Below are 20,021 nucleotides of genomic sequence, written 5' to 3' on the forward strand. Positions count from 1 at the left end.
GGGGAAGCACTTGATTGCAGTCTTCGATTGAGAGCTGGGCCCCCAAACCCAACCCCCGGAAGGTCCGGAATGTGTAATTCGATGGAAAATCCCGACAACTCTGCTGGACGAGAATTTACTCACAACAGTGTTGCATTTGGGCCGCGATTTGAGCGAGGGTGGTGGTAAGGCTAATTAAATTCAGCCACAAGAATTTACGGCAGAGATTTTTTCGCTCATTTGCTTCATTTGATTTTTACGACTGTGCAGTTGCTTTCTGTTTGGAAGGGGGAAATTTCTACTTTGATTTTTCACAATATTTTCAACAATTGCTTAAAAGGATCTGTTTCTAAAAGTTGTTTTTTTCTTATCTTCTTTCAGGTACTTGCACTCGCTACCGCGGTAGCAACTGCTAAAGCCAAAATGGCCAACAAAACGGACGAACCGACAATCGAGGTAGTTTTTCTCTTCAAATAATCACCCCTTATCACCTCTTATGAATCCATAAACCTTTTCTCTCTTGAGCGCCAAAACAGGAAGCGAAAACACAAAAATTTCCATATCACTTAAGGCACCAGACGACGACAACAAGAAAAATTGCTATTATCTATTTTCATTCACCGAATGTCTATAAATCCATTACGAAAATGCATTTCAATAATGAGTCCCCCGTCCGGATGTTCGGCGGGAGATTCGTTCTCTTTTCGGAGTTAGGAGGCAAAGACAAACGCGCGACAACAAGAAAGCCACAAAGCATTTTCGCTAATGGAAACCCCTGCTCCTACTTCTAGTGCTACTCTCACTGAACTTCTCGATACAACAAGTCTGACGACCGACTGCCTGACGAGGAAAGGATGCGAGCAGCGAGCTCATCATTGGGAAATTGGGATGGACCAGCTCGGGAGGCTGCGGAAATCCAACGGGAGGGAAGGCAATTTTTCACCGATCTTGATATGACACAATGACGGATCTTTGATATTATCTCCAGGCATCGACAATGCTCCGAACGACGACGAGTGAGAAAACATTTGTATACGTACATCTCCATACTAACGAATCCTTGGGTTGCATACTGGCAGGCGCTTTGAAAACCATACACGGCGAAACAGAGCAAAAAAACAAAATCCTTCGCGTTCATACGAGCACAAATTTATGCTTTATAATGTAACTTCTGATGTACTACAAACATCCCACTCTGAAGGGTCTGAACTTTATCCGTTCGTTCGTTTTTTTTTCCTCTGGAAGCCAGCAAAAGGGTTGCCGTTTTTGTTCAAAAGAAACCCGACAGCTTCCACCCAAACGTTCGGTTGTCATTGGCCCTCCCTTTTCTAATGATTATTACTTATATATTTTCCAACTCTTTTTTCCGGGGATTCAGCCTCACCCACACTTCCAACATTCATATTCTTTTAACCGAGTCCGCGAATGGTCGCATGTGTCTCTTCCCTAGATCCCTCTCTTGGTCTTCGGTCGGTGGTGGCGGTGTATAAAAATGATATATATTTTTCGGGTCCGGGTATCGTATTTCACCCGTTCCTCGGCCGCGACGCCGTGCCGCTTTTTTTCCGGGTTGAAAACCACCCACCAAATTTAACGCCATCGACTCTGGTCGGACTTGCCTGGGCCTGGGTCGAAGAAAGGATTACACGACGGCGACCCTTCAATTGCTATCGCACGTCGTCGATCTGACTCGCCGTACCGTGCCGATAAAAGCGGTGTGTCACATTTGGCCATTCCATTCGGAGGACCTTTTTTGGGCAATGTACTGCGGACACAATTCATCTTACCCTTTCGGTGGAATATCCGAGTTCGGGATGAATCTCTCCGATTTCCTTTCATTATTTGGTATCACTTTAAGTGGGATGACCTTTGTGCTGGAAAATGGCGACGTCCACCATTCTTCGATCAGTTTCTTAGCGGAAATCTCTGTAGAAAGCGAAAATTCATAGTAAGGTATATAAACCAGCGTTCAAGTTTGAGTTTGAGCACAAATAAAAAGATTTTTTAACAATAAGCCTACTATCTAGCCTACTAGGCATATTTTCAACCACTGTTCGTTCTCATCATTTTCTTAAATCATCTGTGGTTGTCTACTTCTAGGCGTTTATATTTGTGAGAATTTTCAGAATCTGAACTTCAGATTTTCGTTTCGATCGCTTTTAACCCTTACAATCAACCATCACTGTGACTTGTGTTTACAAAAATAGCTTAAAGCAGCATCAAATAACCGCTACATATCATTTATTACAGCTGACTCAAAACAACCAAAAAAAATCCAGCAAAACTGAGTCAATTCAGAGCAACAGAAAACATCAGAAAAACAAACGATATCCAGCGGTGTGAACATTTCTTCCCAAACCCGCGGAAACTTTCCCGGTTTCAAAATCGACGGAACCGGATGGACCGAAAAAAACAGTATCCTAGAGGTTTCAATTCCGTCGTTTTCGTCCTCCGACAAATCCGACTCGACTGGGCTCGTTCTTGTTTTATCTTTCTATTCAAATCATGTTCCTCCTGCTGTCCGGCTTCGTCCCTGGACCCTATAGGATGTTTGGATTACTCAAACCCTTCCTTCGATTGACGACGATTCAGCCAAAGGGATGCCTACGATATGATATGATATGGAATTGGTAACATAAATCTCATATTTTTCAAATCGACGCCGGTTCCAGTTTTTATTTGAATTTTTTTCGGCGTTTTTTTATTATCAGAAGTCACTTGGAATGGGAGTTAAAACACTCTGTTTTGAAATAATATTTGGAGATTATTAGGTTAAAAGCATCTCTTTCGGGGACCATGTGAGTGAGTGTCTGTAAAAATTTGATCGATTGACGACGCAGACCAGTATTAAAAAAAACCAAGTGGCTAACGATGAGCAAACATTTGCCATATCGTTGCTGCTCCAAGGGCTTTTCTCTCGGTGTTTTTCCTCGGACTTGATGAGGCCAGCAATTTGCGCGAAAATCGATATTAATTACCGATTCGACGACGATGCCGACAACTGGCAGCTGGCGTTAAGCACTCCTTAGAGGGTTACTAACTATTCCAAGCCTCCAATAAGGGTGGAGAGAGAATTTTTATTCGCCACTCTTATGTCAAATGATGACAAATTCAAATTGGGGGACGGGAGACGCCCCTTGCGACACACCTAATTTTGTGTGCCCGTCCATCTGTTTCATTCGCGCTACGATTATGATGATTATGATGGCTGGCTGGAGGAATTCCGAATGATGGTTTTCGGTTTCGATCGAAGGCAAAGAACCGCACCATGCGAAATGTCAATTTTTCATTATTTGTCAAAGTGATGCTTCGCCCCCGGGAATGAACGAAAGGAAGAAAGCAAGCGGGATGTCGCTCCTGCTTAGGCATTTTTTCCGTGACAAACCGATGCCAGAGTGGACGCTCTGCTCCATGGTGTAACTTTTGATTAATCATTGAGTGGCCGAACCTTTCCCGTCTCGAAATCAAAAAGAGAAAGCCAGAACACAGCCAGGCAAGGACACTTTTTCGCGCGGGGGTGCTGCTGATGGAACCAAATATTGACTAATTTATGATCCGGGCCCCCGAATGTAAATATGAATCAACGCCACCACACTTCTAGACAGCGACCGACGGGCTGCAGTTGTTAGGATTGGAGTAGTTGGAGATGTCGCCCTTTTTTCGGGGCATCTTCCGAGAATGATGACCACTGCTACTTTCACACAGAAGGGTCGATTTATTTTCATTACCCTCGGAAGGTGTCCATCTAGTCTCCGAGAATGGATTCCGAAACATGGCTTTCCTTTTATGATTTTAAACGGACGAAATGTTTGGATGATCCGTCTCAGAGGTTTTTCGTTAATTCACCTCAAACTGCATAAGTACCGATTTAAAGCGCCTGCAGTTATGCAACAGCATAGCAATCGACAAATTTTTTCGCCTGAAAACATTTTCCTTAAAGCTTTTCCCATAAGAACCAACACTCGTCGTTGTCACATTGCTGATGCAGTTCAAGGATCATCAATTTTGATATCCTGACCGGGATACGCTCAACAAAAAAAGCGACTAGAAACGACGTACATTCACGTACATTTTCATTACCTTCCCAGGACCAGAATCCGGAATCATCTTTCGTCCGGTGGTCCTTACGTAAGCTGAGGTTTCTAATCCAGATCAACTGTCCCGTCAGGCAGGAAAGCTCGCTCCGGCCGAGTCGTTTCGTCATTTCCACAACGGAACACAGACAAACACAAATTCTAAGAGGAGATGACCGAACGGCGATAGGCAGTCGTCTTCTGCTGCCAACCGAAAGCTGGATCTCGAACTTCTGGACCAACGGCCGAAGTATCGGTCATAATTCATACGGCCGCACCAGCGATTTTTTCCCCTCGTTTTCGTTTGGTCTCAGTCTCAACTTTCCCTGGAGTAGAAGCCATGTGTTGCCGGTCGTCGAAGTCTCCGCAAAAAATAATCCTTTTTCTGAAAGGATTTTCTCTTCCCGCATTTGAATGTGCCCCGACTTGATTTGGCCAGCGTCATACACTGGTCGGCCACTGACTTACACACGGGACCAATTCCGGTGTCATGTTAGATAGACTATCGCCGCTTCTCGAACCCGAACCTTACTGCCGCGCTGCGCCTAGATGTATGTAAATAGATATAAATTTTATAAATATACCGATTCCCGAGTTTTGAAGCGGAAGGGAATCCGGTGAGGTGAGATTTGATGAGTCTTGATGGTGCTTTTTTTTCGTAAAAAGCAACCGTCTACGAGGTTTCGAGGTTTGAGATGTTCCTACCGAAAAAAAAAGATGATATAGTACCTCCAGAAGTATTACCATTTCAAACCAGTGGACCGTTACGTTTGCCCGTACTTTCATGTGAGCACTTTTCAACGACGACACACAATACTGTCTACTGCCAGCATCATCAAGATTATCTATCACATTATTCTCGAATTCGTGGTTGCCCCCTCCCCTAACTTAGTTCTTCAATGGGGACGGAAAAACTCGGGCAAAAACGACAGCCACTCATCCTGCCCAGCCGGAGGAAACTCGCGAGCGTCAAACGACCAGAACCGCAGGACAGATATCGTCGTCACAGATAGAGATCCATTTGCCGGTGGGGAAAAATATTGAAAAATATTATTTATTTGTATACGCTTGTATATTTACAACCGAAGCTTGGTTTGCGTTTGGTTCTGTTCAGTTTGGGGTAATGTAATTGCGCGCCACAGTTCGAACCACCCTGGAACTGCCCTGGATCGATCCCGGTCCAGAATGTGGAAGGTTGTGTTGTAATTAAAAGCAGGAGACAGCTCTTGAAAGTTTGCCACCACTTGAATTTTAACGATTTGTACACTCTGCCGTCGTCCTTAGTCTATTCAACTTCATCGGCGGAACCGGAAAACGGCAAAAAGGCAAACGATTTTCCATGTTGTCGTTTTTTTTTCAAACCTTACCTGACACGATAGGGAAAAATTGTCGGGAAACCACCCACCGCAAGTCATCAATCTATTGAAATTGATACACTCATTAACGGTGACGGGTGAACGTCAAGTGCAGTAACAGTAAGTCATTACCCTGATTAATTCTCGGGTGCATCGCTTCGGATTAGATTGTGCACTTGTGAATCTTCTCGGAAGCATACTTCGTCAATGCTCTTTAAGGGATGAAAAACCGCCTACAGGTAGGCAACAGCGATAGCATGGGTTTACTGATTGAATTACCACTGTCGTTTCTTTCGAATGGGAGCTGTCATCGGGGATGTAAATTTCATTATCGATGGAAAACTTTTAAAGGTGTCTCCTTCTTATTCGGGCTTTTTTCTAAATTAAACTGAAAAAAGGAAACACCTCGAAATTTGGCTGCTCGAAACCGCTAAATTTTGATAACACTCAGAAAAGAGAAATTTTTTTAAATCGGATTCAGATTTCAGATGACAGATTCAGATTTCAGATTTGTTTTTAATTTATTTATTTTTTGTAATTGTTTGTAATATTTTTAAAAAATTTTTTTTATTTTTTTCCATTCAGATTTTAGAATCAGATTTTAGATTTCAGATTCAGATTTCAGATTCAGATTTCAGATTCAGATTTCAGATTCAGATTTCAGATTCAGATTTCAGATTCAGATTTCAAATTCAGATTTCAGATTCAGATATCAGATTCAGATTTCAGATTCAGATTTCAGATTCAGATTTCAGATTCAGATTTCAGATTCAGATTTCAGATTCAGATTTCAGATTCAGATTTCAGATTCAGATTTCGGATTCAGATTTCAGATTCAGATTTCAGATTCAGATTTCAGATTCAGATTTCAGATTCAGATTTCAGATTCAGATTTCAGATTCAGATTTCAGATTCAGATTTCAGATTCAGATTTCAGATTCAGATTTCAGATTTAGATTTCAGATTCAGATTTCAGATTCAGATTTCAGATTCAGATTTCAGATTCAGATTTCAGATTCAGATTTCAGATTCAGATTTCAGATTTCAGATTCAGATTTCAGATTCAGATTTCAGATTCAGATTTCAGATTCAGATTTCAGATTCAGATTTCAGATTCAGATTTCAGATTCAGATTTCAGATTCAGATTTCAGATTCAGATTTCAGATTCAGATTTCAGATTCAGATTTCAGATTCAGATTTCAGATTCAGATTTCAGATTCAGATTTCAGATTCAGATTTCAGATTCAGATTTCAGATTCAGATTTCAGATTCAGATTTCAGATTCAGATTTCAGATTCAGATTTCAGATTCAGATTTCAGATTCAGATTTCAGATTCAGATTTCAGATTTCAGATTTCAGATTTCAGATTCAGATTTCAGATTCAGATTTCAGATTCAGATTTCAGATTCAGATTTCAGATTCAGATTTCAGATTCAGATTTCAGATTCAGATTTCAGATTCAGATTTCAGATTCAGATTTCAGATTCAGATTTCAGATTCAGATTTCAGATTCAGATTTCAGATTCAGATTTCAGATTCAGATTTCAGATTCAGATTTCAGATTCAGATTTCAGATTCAGATTTCAGATTCAGATTTCAGATTCAGATTTCAGATTCAGATTTCAGATTCAGATTTCAGATTCAGATTTCAGATTCAGATTTCAGATTCAGATTTCAGATTCAGATTTCAGATTCAGATTTCAGATTCAGATTTCAGATTCAGATTTCAGATTCAGATTTCAGATTCAGATTTCAGATTCAGATTTCAGATTCAGATTTCAGATTCAGATTTCAGATTCAGATTTCAGATTCAGATTTCAGATTCAGATTTCAGATTCAGATTTCAGATTCAGATTTCAGATTCAGATTTCAGATTTCAGATTTCAGATTCAGATTTCAGATTCAGATTTCAGATTCAGATTTCAGATTCAGATTTCAGATTCAGATTTCAGATTCAGATTTCAGATTCAGATTTCAGATTCAGATTTCAGATTCAGATTTCAGATTCAGATTTCAGATTCAGATTTCAGATTCAGATTTCAGATTCAGATTTCAGATTCAGATTCAAAATTGATAAATTTAAACAAAAAATGATATGCCTTGTCTCGTTATCTTTTTTTTCGGCATAGTACGTAAAATCGCCTGAATCCTTTCCCCTGCTTTCCATCAGCGCCAGCTCTTCCATACTGTGTGACAATAAAAAGAATGTGACTGCCAATAGCAATTCCCTGGTTTGTTCTTCTGTGGCTCAGTGCCTTTTCCCTCAAATACTTCACTCGGGCGGCGATTGCACACAAAAATTCGGCAAAAAAAAACATACAATCTATACCCTATTTATGAATATGTAGATTACGTGCGCTCAACCCGAATCATTACCGTAAGAGTGTCCCCGTCTCCTTCCTGCGTCAACTAGACATCGCGCTGCCCGCCGAAATTGAAAAATTATGTCCATTTCTTTATGTCCGCCCCCTCCTAGTCTTCTAGTTGTAGTCAATGGTTCTGAGGCAGAGCGGGATGACTTTCGCCATCATTGTGCCCGAGGTATTTTTTGCGCTGATCATTCTTGGACCCCCCGAAAAACACAACCAACCGAAATTCTAGCAGTAGCAGCAGGAACCATTATTGCGGTCGTCATTAGCCGCTACTCCACACGCGTCGTCGTCGTCGACCGCTTGTTGTTGTTGTCCATCGCTAAGTTCTGCCAAAAAAAAACAACAAGAAGCGCGCACGCGGTCAGTGTCCTAAAACCCTCGCCGCCCCTACCCTAGAACCTTACAAATGTTCATCTTTTTTTACGATCCACGCGCGTTTGTTCGTTGTGTTCGCATCGCAGCAGGCTCTAGCTCGGGTGATCCATACTTTCGCATGATTACTACTATTATTTGGCTTGCTTTGTGCGGCGAGCGAGTGCCATTCTTGTTTTGGTGGGTTTCGCTTCTTTTTTCTCGGTTCTTATTATACCGAGGGTTATCCCCCGCCTCCTCGATGATGACGGGGACAACACACTCGAAAAAAAAACGAAACCGAACAATTCCACGCTTTTACCATTATTGCCATTTGTCAAACTTTGTCGAATAAAAATATGTGTGTTCGTGTGTATTGTTGTGTCGTTGTTCTTTTACGCGGATCTCTCTTTGGAATCGATTTTCTGTTGTTCTATTCCGGCAGCAAATTCCGCATTGTTGTCGAACACCATCGTCAACGACAACAAGGTGAATCTCGCTCGGCGCTCATCTCCTCGTCGTGTCCTTCCATCGAGAGGGATGGGACTTGACAGTTATTAATAAATTTGATGAGTTTTCTATGTTTCGTCGGGTTGAAAATTGTCGAAATTAGTTTCCTGCTCGTTCCACTCTCAACAACAACGCCCGGGAAAAAAACGGAAGAAGGACTTCTGATTGGCACAAATCTTTGTAGTACCTACTGCCGGTCGACGTCGAGACGATCAATTGCTTTTTGACGAGGTAGAAGGAAAATCTTGAAAAAGCTACCGGGGATGCGGGAATGAAATACTTTTACCAGCAACTTTCTTTTGATTGAGAAGCCCAAGAATCGCCCTGCCCTGTCTCTCGCTCAGCTGATTCAAACACTAGCTAGACTGACGACTGACTGCCTGTGGTGAAATTCTTATTTCCTACCCCCCTGAGCCTTTCCCACAACGAAATTACCTTCCTCAAATCTGTCGAAATCGATGGCGCTTTGTTTTCGACTCAATTTAAAGGAATTCAACTGCGAACCGAAGAAAGAGTTTCTTCCGGGAACGTTCTTCGCCCCCACTTTTCTTCAAAACGTCTCTCGACTCGGAGAGATATTAATTTCTCATCATATATCTTTCTTCTTCGGTAGAAAAACGGAAGACTGAGGAAATAGTTGAAAGTATTTCGGCAGTCGAAAATGAGCAAAGATTTAAACGAAATTTACGCTTCCTTGCGCCACCACGTTTCGTTCCACAATCGTAGCAGGCGGCGGAGGGATGCCGAATTTCAGTCAGACAGCATCAAACTGATTTGACGTTTCCTACCCCTTTTCCCCATCCATCAAACGATAAAGTCAAAGCCAATCATCTGATCTGCTGCTGCCAAAGGGTGCGCCGAAGTGAAAGGATTTGCGGTATCGTATTTAGAATTTTGATTTATCGCCTCCACCTCCTATGGACCTACTCACTTTAGAGCTGGAGCAGTCTTTGATTCGTTGCCCAGGAAGAAAGTGAAACACTGGAAACGTGAAAATTAATGAAACAGATCAGAATTAGAATCGGAGGTGAATTTGTTACACTACTCACCCACTCATACAATGTATTCAAAGTAGGGGTTCCGAACAATGTTACGAAATCGAAACTACCAACTACTTCCATGGAGGAAACCGGCTTGGGTCGGGGGGTAGGAAACTATCTCCATTCCATCCCCTTAAGCTCGGAGCAACGAACGTTCTGTTCTTCAGCCAGAGAACGACGTTCGGAAGCGCCAATGACATTTCTGCCAGAAGACGAGTACTGAACCAAGGCTCTAGTCAAGATTTATTTAGCATTCCTGACATTCGATTGCTGCGATTGCTTTACTACCCGACCCACCACATCTACCTCCTCCATTTCGTCGTCGTCGTCGCTTGCTGTGATTTGAATTCCTAAGTGACAAGTTCACCGGGTTCCCACTTGCCAAGTGAGGGGGTGGTAGCAATAAGTGCACAAGAAAGTCGCAAATAAACAGACAATTTATATTTATAACTATTTAATAGATTTACAATAAGACGACATGACGGCAAATTAATTAATTTCGAACTCTCCGGCGATGGTGGTGGTGGCGCTACAAGCGCATCGCACACACTCTTCTCTAGTAGGGTGTGGGAATCGTCTCCCGTCTCCGTCTTTTGGCGCTGCTGCTGCTGCTGATGATGCATATGTGAGCTGTCAATTCGGCTAGCAAAACGCCTTTGCACCCGTTGGGGGCTTAACGGAATATGACACACTGTGTCAACGATAATTAATCAAGCTTATACATACTAAATCGTCTTCTCTGTCTTCTCTCTATCCATTTTCCAGATATCGGCACTATTCGAAGAGGTCGCCCGGTTGCGGACGGCCATCTCCAACATCCAGGAATCACACAATCTGCAGATCCAGCGGTTAGAGGACCGCCTCGAGGAAAAGCGGCAGCACATCGCGCGGTTAGAAAATCGCTTCGATACCAGTTCCGATTTCGATGATCGGAAGAAGGAGAACAAGTAAGTATCCCGGGCCAAATCCCCTTTTCATAGTCGACACGTTTTTGCATCTCATTACAAGATCATTCCAAACAACCTAGCTAGAGTAATAGGTAATCCGGCAGCAGTAGGCCGTGATTCGTGATCACATAAAACTCTGAGCCACCTTCGACATTTTTTCGGGGATGTTTTCCCGAAAAAAAAGAAACAACATATCTCCTCGGCATGCAAACATAAACCACTCAACCCCTCAAGGGACGAAAAACAGACAAAAAAATCCGCGTGCACGCGGAAAATAACCCCATTTTTCGCTGCCGGCATCAGAATCTCCCGGAAAAGGCAAGATGAGCTGTGAGCATCAACCGCAACAGCGTATGTGAAAAATTTTTCCTCCCCCTATCATCTATCAAAAATTCAACGATTTTTTTCGCGGGATTTTGATCCCTTGTTCGCAAATGTAAGCCCCCTGTAGTCATTTCAATTCGGGCGGTTTTTTTTTATGTGTCAGTAGAATGTTAAACGCCATTACAGTAGGTCAAACTCGGTCTCACTCCATCACCCTTCGATTTGATTAGTCAGTCAAAATCTGGAACGACTTTTGATTTTTTTTTTCCTCTGTTAAAGGATTTTCAAATATTTTCACGAGGCTATATCCAAATCCTGCTAACCGATTGCTTCATATGTAGGCTCATTTGATAGGTAATTTTGTCCTACAGAGAACCTCCTAGTTTGATTTGATTCAGTGAAACTTTGACAAAGTTATCATTGAAACAAAATATAAAATTTAAAAATGTGTGTGCGCTAGTCAAATACATTCCTTAGGCTACAGCAAATTTCTATGAACCGATTTTTCTCAATTAGGACTTATTTAAAAGCAAATTCAGCCTTTCAGAAAACTACCTATTTTGGATGAAATTTATGAAAAATTGAAAAAGTTATCATCGAAAAAAACAAAAAAAAATTGAAAATGTGTGTGTAACAGTCACATATTTCCATAAGGCTACAGCAAACTACTGTGAACCGATTTCCAAAAATCTAGGCTCAATTGATAGGGAATGTAGTTTTCTAGAGAGCTACCAATTTGTTTTGAACTTGAGGAAAAATTAAGTAAATTGTGCTAAAAAAACTCTTCACTTCTTAAGTCGAAACTATAAAGTAATCTTTAACCGTTGTTTTCCCCTTTTTTATCCCCAGCATTCTCCGGTCCCCGCATCGTGACGTGAAGCAGCAGTTCCAGGATTTGCTCCTCGAACGAACCAAAGCCCTGGAGGCCCAAAGCGAAGCAATCAAATCGGAAGGTAAGTTAGGTTATCATAACTAGCGAATGACTTGATTCGCAACTAACAAATCAACAAAGTAAGCGACGACGACTCACAAAGCAGCCTGGAGGGCAATAAAAAGTGCAACAAACGCTTGGCGCCGCCGCACTTTTACGGCCGCCTTCGATCGGCACGGCGGTTATTGATCTACTTGTTTAAATATACGGGGCGCGATTTACAGCACAAATCATATAGACATTAGTTCGATGCGATGCGATGCGTGCGATAGAGAGAAGAATTTTCAAACAAACACGACGACGACGACTGTCAGTGTGCCTTAAGTGACTACTTTTTACGACCCAGGCACATATGTAAACAAAACTGCGCCGGAGGTCCGATACAATTGGCAGCACTGGCACAGTCAGTCTGGTCTGGGGCGTGAAAGGGTAATAAATTTCCCCCGTATTTTGGAAAAAGCCGCCCGGCTCGATTGAGAGAGGAAGCTCGCGCCGTTAGACGTAATTATGTTTACATGTTAATGACGTGTATCTTTCCACACTTGGGAGCCCGTCGTCGTCTCGCGTTCGACGTCGAAGTCGACCGAGATGACTACTGCAACTCTGCAAGATCTATCCCGGACAGCTGGCTCGCCACCGCGTTTGTTGCACTTTATTTGTGATGCTTATTTGTTGATCCCTCTCTCTAGTGTATTTCACTCAAAAACTACTACCAAACTGTTCTCACCACAAACATTCTCACCCACCACCCCAACATTTCGAAATTTTCGATCCCCCAACCTGGCTCTCGAGTCAATCCATCTATCTAGAGCTGGGAGCTAGTCAAATCAAGCGTCTACTCTCGTCAAAGAAGTTTGACAATCACACGATTGACCTCGTTTTTCGTTTAGAGTATTAAAGTTTCTTAGTCCCACCAATAATAACCCCCCTCAAAAAACATCCCACACGCAGATTGGCCCGGCTATTGTGTGCCAATGTGTGTCTCTCGATGCCGCCGCCAGTTTTTCGTCATAATCGTTCACCTCTCCATAGCAAAAAAAAGTAGTGCTCTAGAAACTACAGAGCTGATGAAAAACTGGAGTATCATTTTTGTTAGTTTTCAGATTTCCTCCCTCCAATGAGCCATCCATCAACTCACACAAAAATAACAACTTTGTAGGTACGAAAACAAACAGACACACATCCATCCATCCATCCATCCATTAGCCCCGGTTGGTGGCGGCGCGGGAAACTATTGCCTATTCTCATATTGATAAAAAACTTTTTTTCTCGAATTAAAACACACATTCGGGCGCCCATACCTCCCCACAACAACAGCAGAAGAAGCGTCGAAACGACGACGATCAAAAAACTCCCACGCGCTGAAACCGTTTCTCAATAAATCGTTGATTCTGTTCGAGGTTTTTTTTTCGTTTTTCTGACTCGCTTCTTTCTGCTGTTGGTGTCAGTCATTCAGCAGCCCCCCGTCTCATTCAGCAACAAGCCAATAATAATAAATTCAAATTTTTCGCGGATCCCCCCCTTTCGGAACCCATCTCACGCCCAACATCAGTTAGTTGGTTTTGATGATATGATTGTGCTGTTTGTCTGACATCCCTGAGGGGTCCGGGTTCGATTTTTAGCGCGAGCAAGCAAAAAAAACAACTAATGTGTGTGTGCCCTGGGCGGGTGTCAGAGGATCACCACCACCCATTTTTTAATTAAAATCTTATCTGCTCCGCAGCTGGAGTAAAAAAAAATTATGCTATCGCTAGTTTTGATGCATGATAGCCCGTTAATGTTGATGAGAGAAAAAAAATGCCCCAGCATAACCCATCAAGTTGTGTGTGCGATCACGTATCGCCTGAAAAAGTTTATTGAATTCAAATTAAAACCGTACAAGTTGCTCTGAACGGTTTCGAAGCGTGTGGGTTGCCCCACAAAATGCAGGGGGGAAAAAGCGATCAGCTTCTTCAATCACACAAGTCCGCCGCCGCGTTTTAAAGTCGTCAGCGAGAAGACTTCGGCGAACAGCGGCAGTCGATGATGGAATTATTGAAATTTATGGCCCCTCTGTTATTGTTATTCTGTTCTCAGTGGCCCATTCAGTTCGATTTCATGGGAAAATAAACATGTTTTACATACGTTTATTCGGTTTAAGTTGCTCTCGCCGCGCGTTGCGATATTGACACAGATACACATACTTTTTTTTCAAACACTCACGCACGCACACGACGCTTTGGGCTCGCGCTTAACCAGAGTTCCCATTGTTCTTTTCTATTTTTCGGTGTTGGCTCATTGCAGGAGGATCCCCATCTCAGAGCAGCGGCCAGCCAAAGCCCGCTTCGTCGCCACCAACGACGAACAGCTCCGGCGCTGCCCCGCTAACGACATCCTCCACTTCTAGTCACGTTAGTAACGCTTGTAACGCTAGTAGCAATGACCTGTCGAGCAATAGCACCACCGCTTCCACCGGTCAGAATGATACCGAGCTCAACAACAGTAGTAGCACTAGTAGCACCATCAACAACAACATCAACCAAAACCAAAACAACAGTACCACAAACGGTAGCACTGAATCTAACACATCTAACGCCCCTGGGAATCGACCGGAGTGCTCCAGCAGCCCTCGCGTTACGCCCTCGCCCGGTCCTCCAGGGGCGACCAGTCTCAGCTCATTCCTTCCGCCTCCGTTGCAAAACGTAGAACAGTTTGGTACGTTTTTGGGTGCCGAGATCGTCAGTACCTGGCGACGCGGTTTGCTGCCTCCACCCCCAGGTCTTGCGGCGGCCGCAGCTGCTGCAGCCGCTGCCCGCAACCACCATCATCATCCCTCTTCTCAGCTTCTAATGAACCAACACCATCACCACCATCATCCCACAGATCTGGCGCAGCATCACGATCAGGACAAGGCCAGCTCCCACCATGATAACTCCTCCAGCGCCAGCACCCCGATCCTGCAGGACAGCTCCCGACACGACGAGCACATGAACGGTGGAGGCCGAAGTCTCACACCCCTCCGGATGTCCAAGAGCCCGCTCGAAGACAACAACAACACCCCCCTCGGATCTCTGCCGCCCCATTCCAACCTGATACCGGGCCTACCGTTCCAATTCCAAGATCGGGGACCATTCCGATTCGCCGAGGACCTCCATCTGCCCCCGGGTGCGATGGTTGGCCGCCTCGGTGACTCACTCATCCCCAAAAGCGACCCCATGGAGGCGAAGCTGCAGGAAATGCTCCGCTACAACATGGACAAATACGCCAACCAAAACCTGGACACTCTGCACATCTCCCGGAGGGTGCGGGAACTCCTTTCGGTTCACAACATCGGCCAGCGGGTGTTTGCCAAGTACGTGCTAGGGTTGTCGCAGGGCACCGTTTCCGAGCTGCTCTCGAAGCCGAAACCCTGGGACAAGCTGACGGAGAAGGGCCGGGACAGCTACCGGAAGATGCATGCCTGGGCCTGCGACGAGAACGCCGTGATGCTCATCAAGACGCTGATCCCCAAGAAAGGTAAGTGGTCCTGTTTTCCGGGTGACTTTTATTTATGTATTTTCTTAGGTCGTTTTGTCATTGGTCGGTATGATACAATTGGTCTTTTAGGTGGACGCAATACTCCGAAAAAAAGAACTTGTAGAAATCGCTCCTGAACAATCTACATTGAATTCAACAGGCTAACGTGTCTACGTATCATTAGTGTTTCGACTGTGGAGTCCCAATTTTCATAGTATTTGGAATCACCAATGCTGTGAAGTACCTGTAGTAGGCTTCCACTCTGAACTTATTCACATTAACTCTCATCGATAGGCAGAACTTGAAAAGGTTCGTTGCTCTAGCGATTGCTAATGTCGATGTTTTTTGGCATGCTCAACTTCCAACGTGCTTCGAAGGGCTTGTGCTCTTTTGAACAATCGAAAACTTCTTTCTCTATTGAGCGATCAAAATCCTATTGCTCTTTTGAACAATCGAATACTCCTTGCTCTCTTGACCGATAAAAATCCTCTTGTTCTTACGAGAGTTCTGTCGAATTCTTTGCAGGACACTTCCGGACAATTTCCATTTGAATTGACCTCCAAAATCCGCTAAAAGACAGACCGTTTTCCCTCTCTTTTCAATAATCCCTTCAAAACGATATTTACACGCCTTACAAAGAATACACATTGACAATCAATATTGACTCAGAATGAGCTTTGTTTTATTTTGAAATTTTTAATTTTTCGTTATATTTTCGGGGTTATACCCCTTGGTGAATTCACCATTTAAATTTTTCGTTACATCTATACTCTACACGTTCGATAATGCCTTGCTCTATTCAACGATCAAATCCTTGTTGCTATTTTGAACGATCGAAATTCTATTATTCTTTTGGAGGATGGATTTCTTCTTTCTCTTTTCAACGGCCGAATAAATTTTGCTCTTTTTAGCGATCGGATATCGCTTGCCCTTTTGAGCGATTGAATACCTCTTGCTCTTCTGAGAGGTCAAATATTTCTCACCCTTTTGAATGATCAGATAATGGTTACTTTTTGGAACGATTGAAATCTTCTTTGTGAAAAGCTACGCTAATAATCACGCATGTTTTGAAGGCAATGATTGGAATTGTGTTGAATTGTGCGGGATCAGGAGTAAATTGCAATTAAAATGAGAGAAACCAGTGCTCAGAGAAAGAGAGAAATTGTGTTGAAACGGCATAAAAATTTTCTTCAAACATTCATTTTGGTACACATCTTAATTGATAGCCAAACCAGACGACTTGAACCATAGCTTAAAAATACCTCTCTTGGAAATGGTGATGTACAACATCACTTTCTGTTTAAATTTATGTTTGAACTTGTATTTATTGATCGAAAATGTAGCAGAACTATCCTTGGAATAGTATCGATCATTTTCCGGAATCATTTTTTATCATCCAGCGGCATTGGGATTTAAGAGTCGAAATCTGATCCTCAGTGTATTCTGGGGCTCTTGTCTTGAAATATACCAAAAAAAATTGCTGACGCTGTAAAAACTTTCAAAATTGTGAACACGAGGTGTTAATAACTCAAAATAAATAAAATTTTCAAAAATTATTAAAATGTGAAAAAATAGTCACTAATGACTTTTCAGCTAAATTGTCTTGTACATTTAATCATTTTGATTTTTTTATCTTGGTTGCTTGTTTATCCCGTATTTATACAATTTAAAGACTTCATCGATAGCTAGATACTAGAGAGTCAGCTATGCTAGCGATTGCTAACACCAAGCTGCTTGAGTTCCAGCATTCAATCAAATGCTACAGCATTTTCAACTGAATTCAGCTAAATTTTCCTCATTTCATCGGAAAACGTTGTTAATTTTCGATTAAAAACTTGATTTTATACAGATAGCATTCTAACAAAGATTTTCTTTCGATGTTTTTTTTTTTTTTTCAAAACAAAACCAAATTCGATTGCATTGTTTATATTTTCTTTTTTTTTCATTTCGTTTCGATAACATTACTTTATGGAAAAAGAAACCTTGACTAGAGCTACGGATAGCAACACATAAATAACGTTTTATTAAAAAAGTTTCCTACCCGATTGCATTGGGCTAAAGCTTAATCGAGGACCACCAAAAAAAAGAAAACAAACGAAAACACAAGCAAATCTCAGTAAGCCGGCACACTTCGAAGATGCGCTTCAAAAACCGGAGAAGGATTCGTGGCGGCGAAAAGTAGTTGGCTGCTAGGTTGAAGGCAGTAGGCTGCGTCAAGCAGTTTTCTCTCGCTTCTGTTCAAACATTTCGGGCGCTGCATTTTTTTCTTCCTCAGTTCTTCGGTTGCAACTTGGTTCTTTTTTCTTCCGTTTCGCTTAACGAAAAGGGTTTTTCGCTTTCCTCTCGTCCGGATCCGGTATTTATCTTTCACTTGTCGAAGAACCTTCAATTGCACCGCGCTAAGTCGAAGCGAGCGCATCCCAAAAGATTAATATCAAAAATTTACCAAATTGGCAGATTTTAAGCGTTTCGGATTCATTCGACTGAGTTGCTGTTGCTACAAAGAAGCAGAAAAAGACGGATCCCGCTTCTGTGTATGTTCACATTTCGGGAAGACTCTCTAGGCTACTAATGATTGAAAGAGTTTGAAGCCGTTGCAGCAACAACGGCTTCAAACGACGACGACGACGGGACGGGACCGATTCGAATTAAAAGAAGCAAAATCCAAAAAAAAAACGGGGAACTCATCGAAAGTACTTTGATCCACACAAGTTGGTACGGAAACGCCACTTGACTTTCTGCACTCCAAAAAAAAAAAGCAACAATTTTTCAATACAAATCTTTCCAAGCTTTTGAACGAAACACTTTAAGAGCACTGGCACAAATGTGCGAGTGCCCCCGAGGGAAAGAGATCAAAATCCCAGGCGGAAGCGCTATTGATTCATAATTAAAATTTCATTGTTTCTCCCTTGGATTGCGCTGGGCTGGCTGGCTGGATCTTCCCACGCCGCCAACAACGGGTTTTCTCTGATTGTCGAGGGCCGTTGCCGATTGATGGGTACTTAGGAGGGGATCGGAAGGGAAGCCATCAAACAATAATAATAGAGATCCGGGAAAAAATCACAGCAGCAGACGCAAAACGAGCGAAGACTCTTTGATTAATCATAAAAATCGGTTACGCATCGGTGAGCCCATCGTCGTTTGTGGGCTCGTAATCGAAGCAGGCGAGGGCTCTGTTAGTTAGTTGAACTAGCAACAAGCCTACTACGATGTCACCTTTTTCCAGCAACAGAGGAAAATGAGGCCATTCACAAGTGCCCCTCGGAAAGCTATTGTTCTCCCGATTGGAAACGAATTTCCGATTCGGATTGATGGGATTTTGTGGCAGGTTTTCCTTGTTTTTGGGTCAATGATTAATCGTTTTCCCCACAGGAAATCGGTAGCTGATTAATTGACGTTTCGAAATTCAAAAACAACCTGACAGCTGTCAGAGATTGAGCTGTCAAATTAATCGGCGGTTTTGCTGAACAACTTCTTATTTTCACGCCTTCTTCGATTAAATATTCACCAGTTAGATACATTCTTCGTATGTAACAAACAGGATACAATCAAACTCATCTATTATTCACGGAAGACAAAGGAAGGAACCGCAAAACCGCCCCCCACTTCCCACTTTCGGTTCAAGGAACCGAAATTCACATGTGCCGCTCATCACTGTCTAGTCGTCAGGATGGAAGCGATAATTATTGTCTTGAATAAATTATAGATAAAGGCAATTTATAGCGCAATCAAGAAGCTCCGAATTCTTCAAGGAACTTTTTCGAAGGAAGGCAGCCGCCCACCCGTTTTTCGCGGAACTCCCCCCTTGCCCGTAAAAAATAAGCGGGAAGCACAAAAATCGATTACCCCTAATCCGCTCATTAAACTTGTACCCCATCTTCCTACCCTTTTGCTGGATTCAGTGGGTGGGTGCCGAAGTTGGAAATAAAAACTCAAACACATTCTTTTCTTGCCCGAGAAAACTTTGTGTGTCCTGCCCCTCTTCCCGGTTTTTCCTTCTTATGGGAGTTCAACCCACCTCACCCACTTTATGCCCGGGCGACCGGTGTGGCGTGTTTACATATGAAAATGAGCTCAACCCCCGCTCAACTCCACGGTTTTTGTAACTTCGATTTTTCCCGTAGGTTGAGAAGTAATTCTTTTCCGAAAAAGCTGATTTCACGCCATCTTTGAAATCGTAGGAAGATTAAAAACTTTAACCCGTTCGCTCCTCCGGTTCCTCGAAAAAACGGGAGGTACCCATCAATTAATTGATGTGTGAGCGCTGCCACCCCCTTAATTTAGGCACATATACACGCTTAAACAAAGGTACACATTCACACATGAAGCGGACGATGATTCCCCATGGGATGATGTTTTGAAAAAAAAAAATGGGGTAGGGGGACTGCCGAGAAACGTAAACAAATTTTTTGATGATTTTTTCCTACGAGACTACGACTTCGGGAGGAATCTAATTACTTTCGGGAATCGGGAAACGGGTCGAATAGCAAATGAATCGTTAAAGAAGAGTGTGTTGCTTTTTTCTCAGTGTAGGGTTAGTTAAGGGGGAGATGTAGAGGTTTTGCTGGATTTTCCCGAGCATCGGTACAGAATTTTTAATCGTTGCTGCTGCCGCTGTTCCCCGTCGTCTAGGAAAACAAAA

General features: G+C 42.8%; 1 protein-coding gene across 2 annotated transcripts in view; it reads left to right on the forward strand.

Moving 5' to 3' along the window:
- Nucleotides 1-360: 360 nt before the first annotated feature.
- The window catches only part of LOC129759886 (homeobox protein cut), a 44,191-nt gene continuing 24,530 nt past the window's right edge, over nt 361-20,021 (forward strand). For both annotated transcript variants that reach the window (XM_055757439.1, XM_055757440.1), the window contains exons 1-4: nt 361-435; nt 10,448-10,629; nt 11,803-11,906; nt 14,168-15,379. In XM_055757439.1, coding sequence (XP_055613414.1) covers nt 403-435; nt 10,448-10,629; nt 11,803-11,906; nt 14,168-15,379 — 1,531 coding nt within the window. In that variant the 5' untranslated portion in view covers nt 361-402. The remainder of the gene's footprint in view (nt 436-10,447; nt 10,630-11,802; nt 11,907-14,167; nt 15,380-20,021) is intronic.

This window comes from Uranotaenia lowii, unplaced genomic scaffold, assembly GCF_029784155.1.
Source record: "Uranotaenia lowii strain MFRU-FL unplaced genomic scaffold, ASM2978415v1 HiC_scaffold_303, whole genome shotgun sequence".
Classification (NCBI taxonomy): Eukaryota; Metazoa; Arthropoda; class Insecta; order Diptera; family Culicidae; genus Uranotaenia; species Uranotaenia lowii.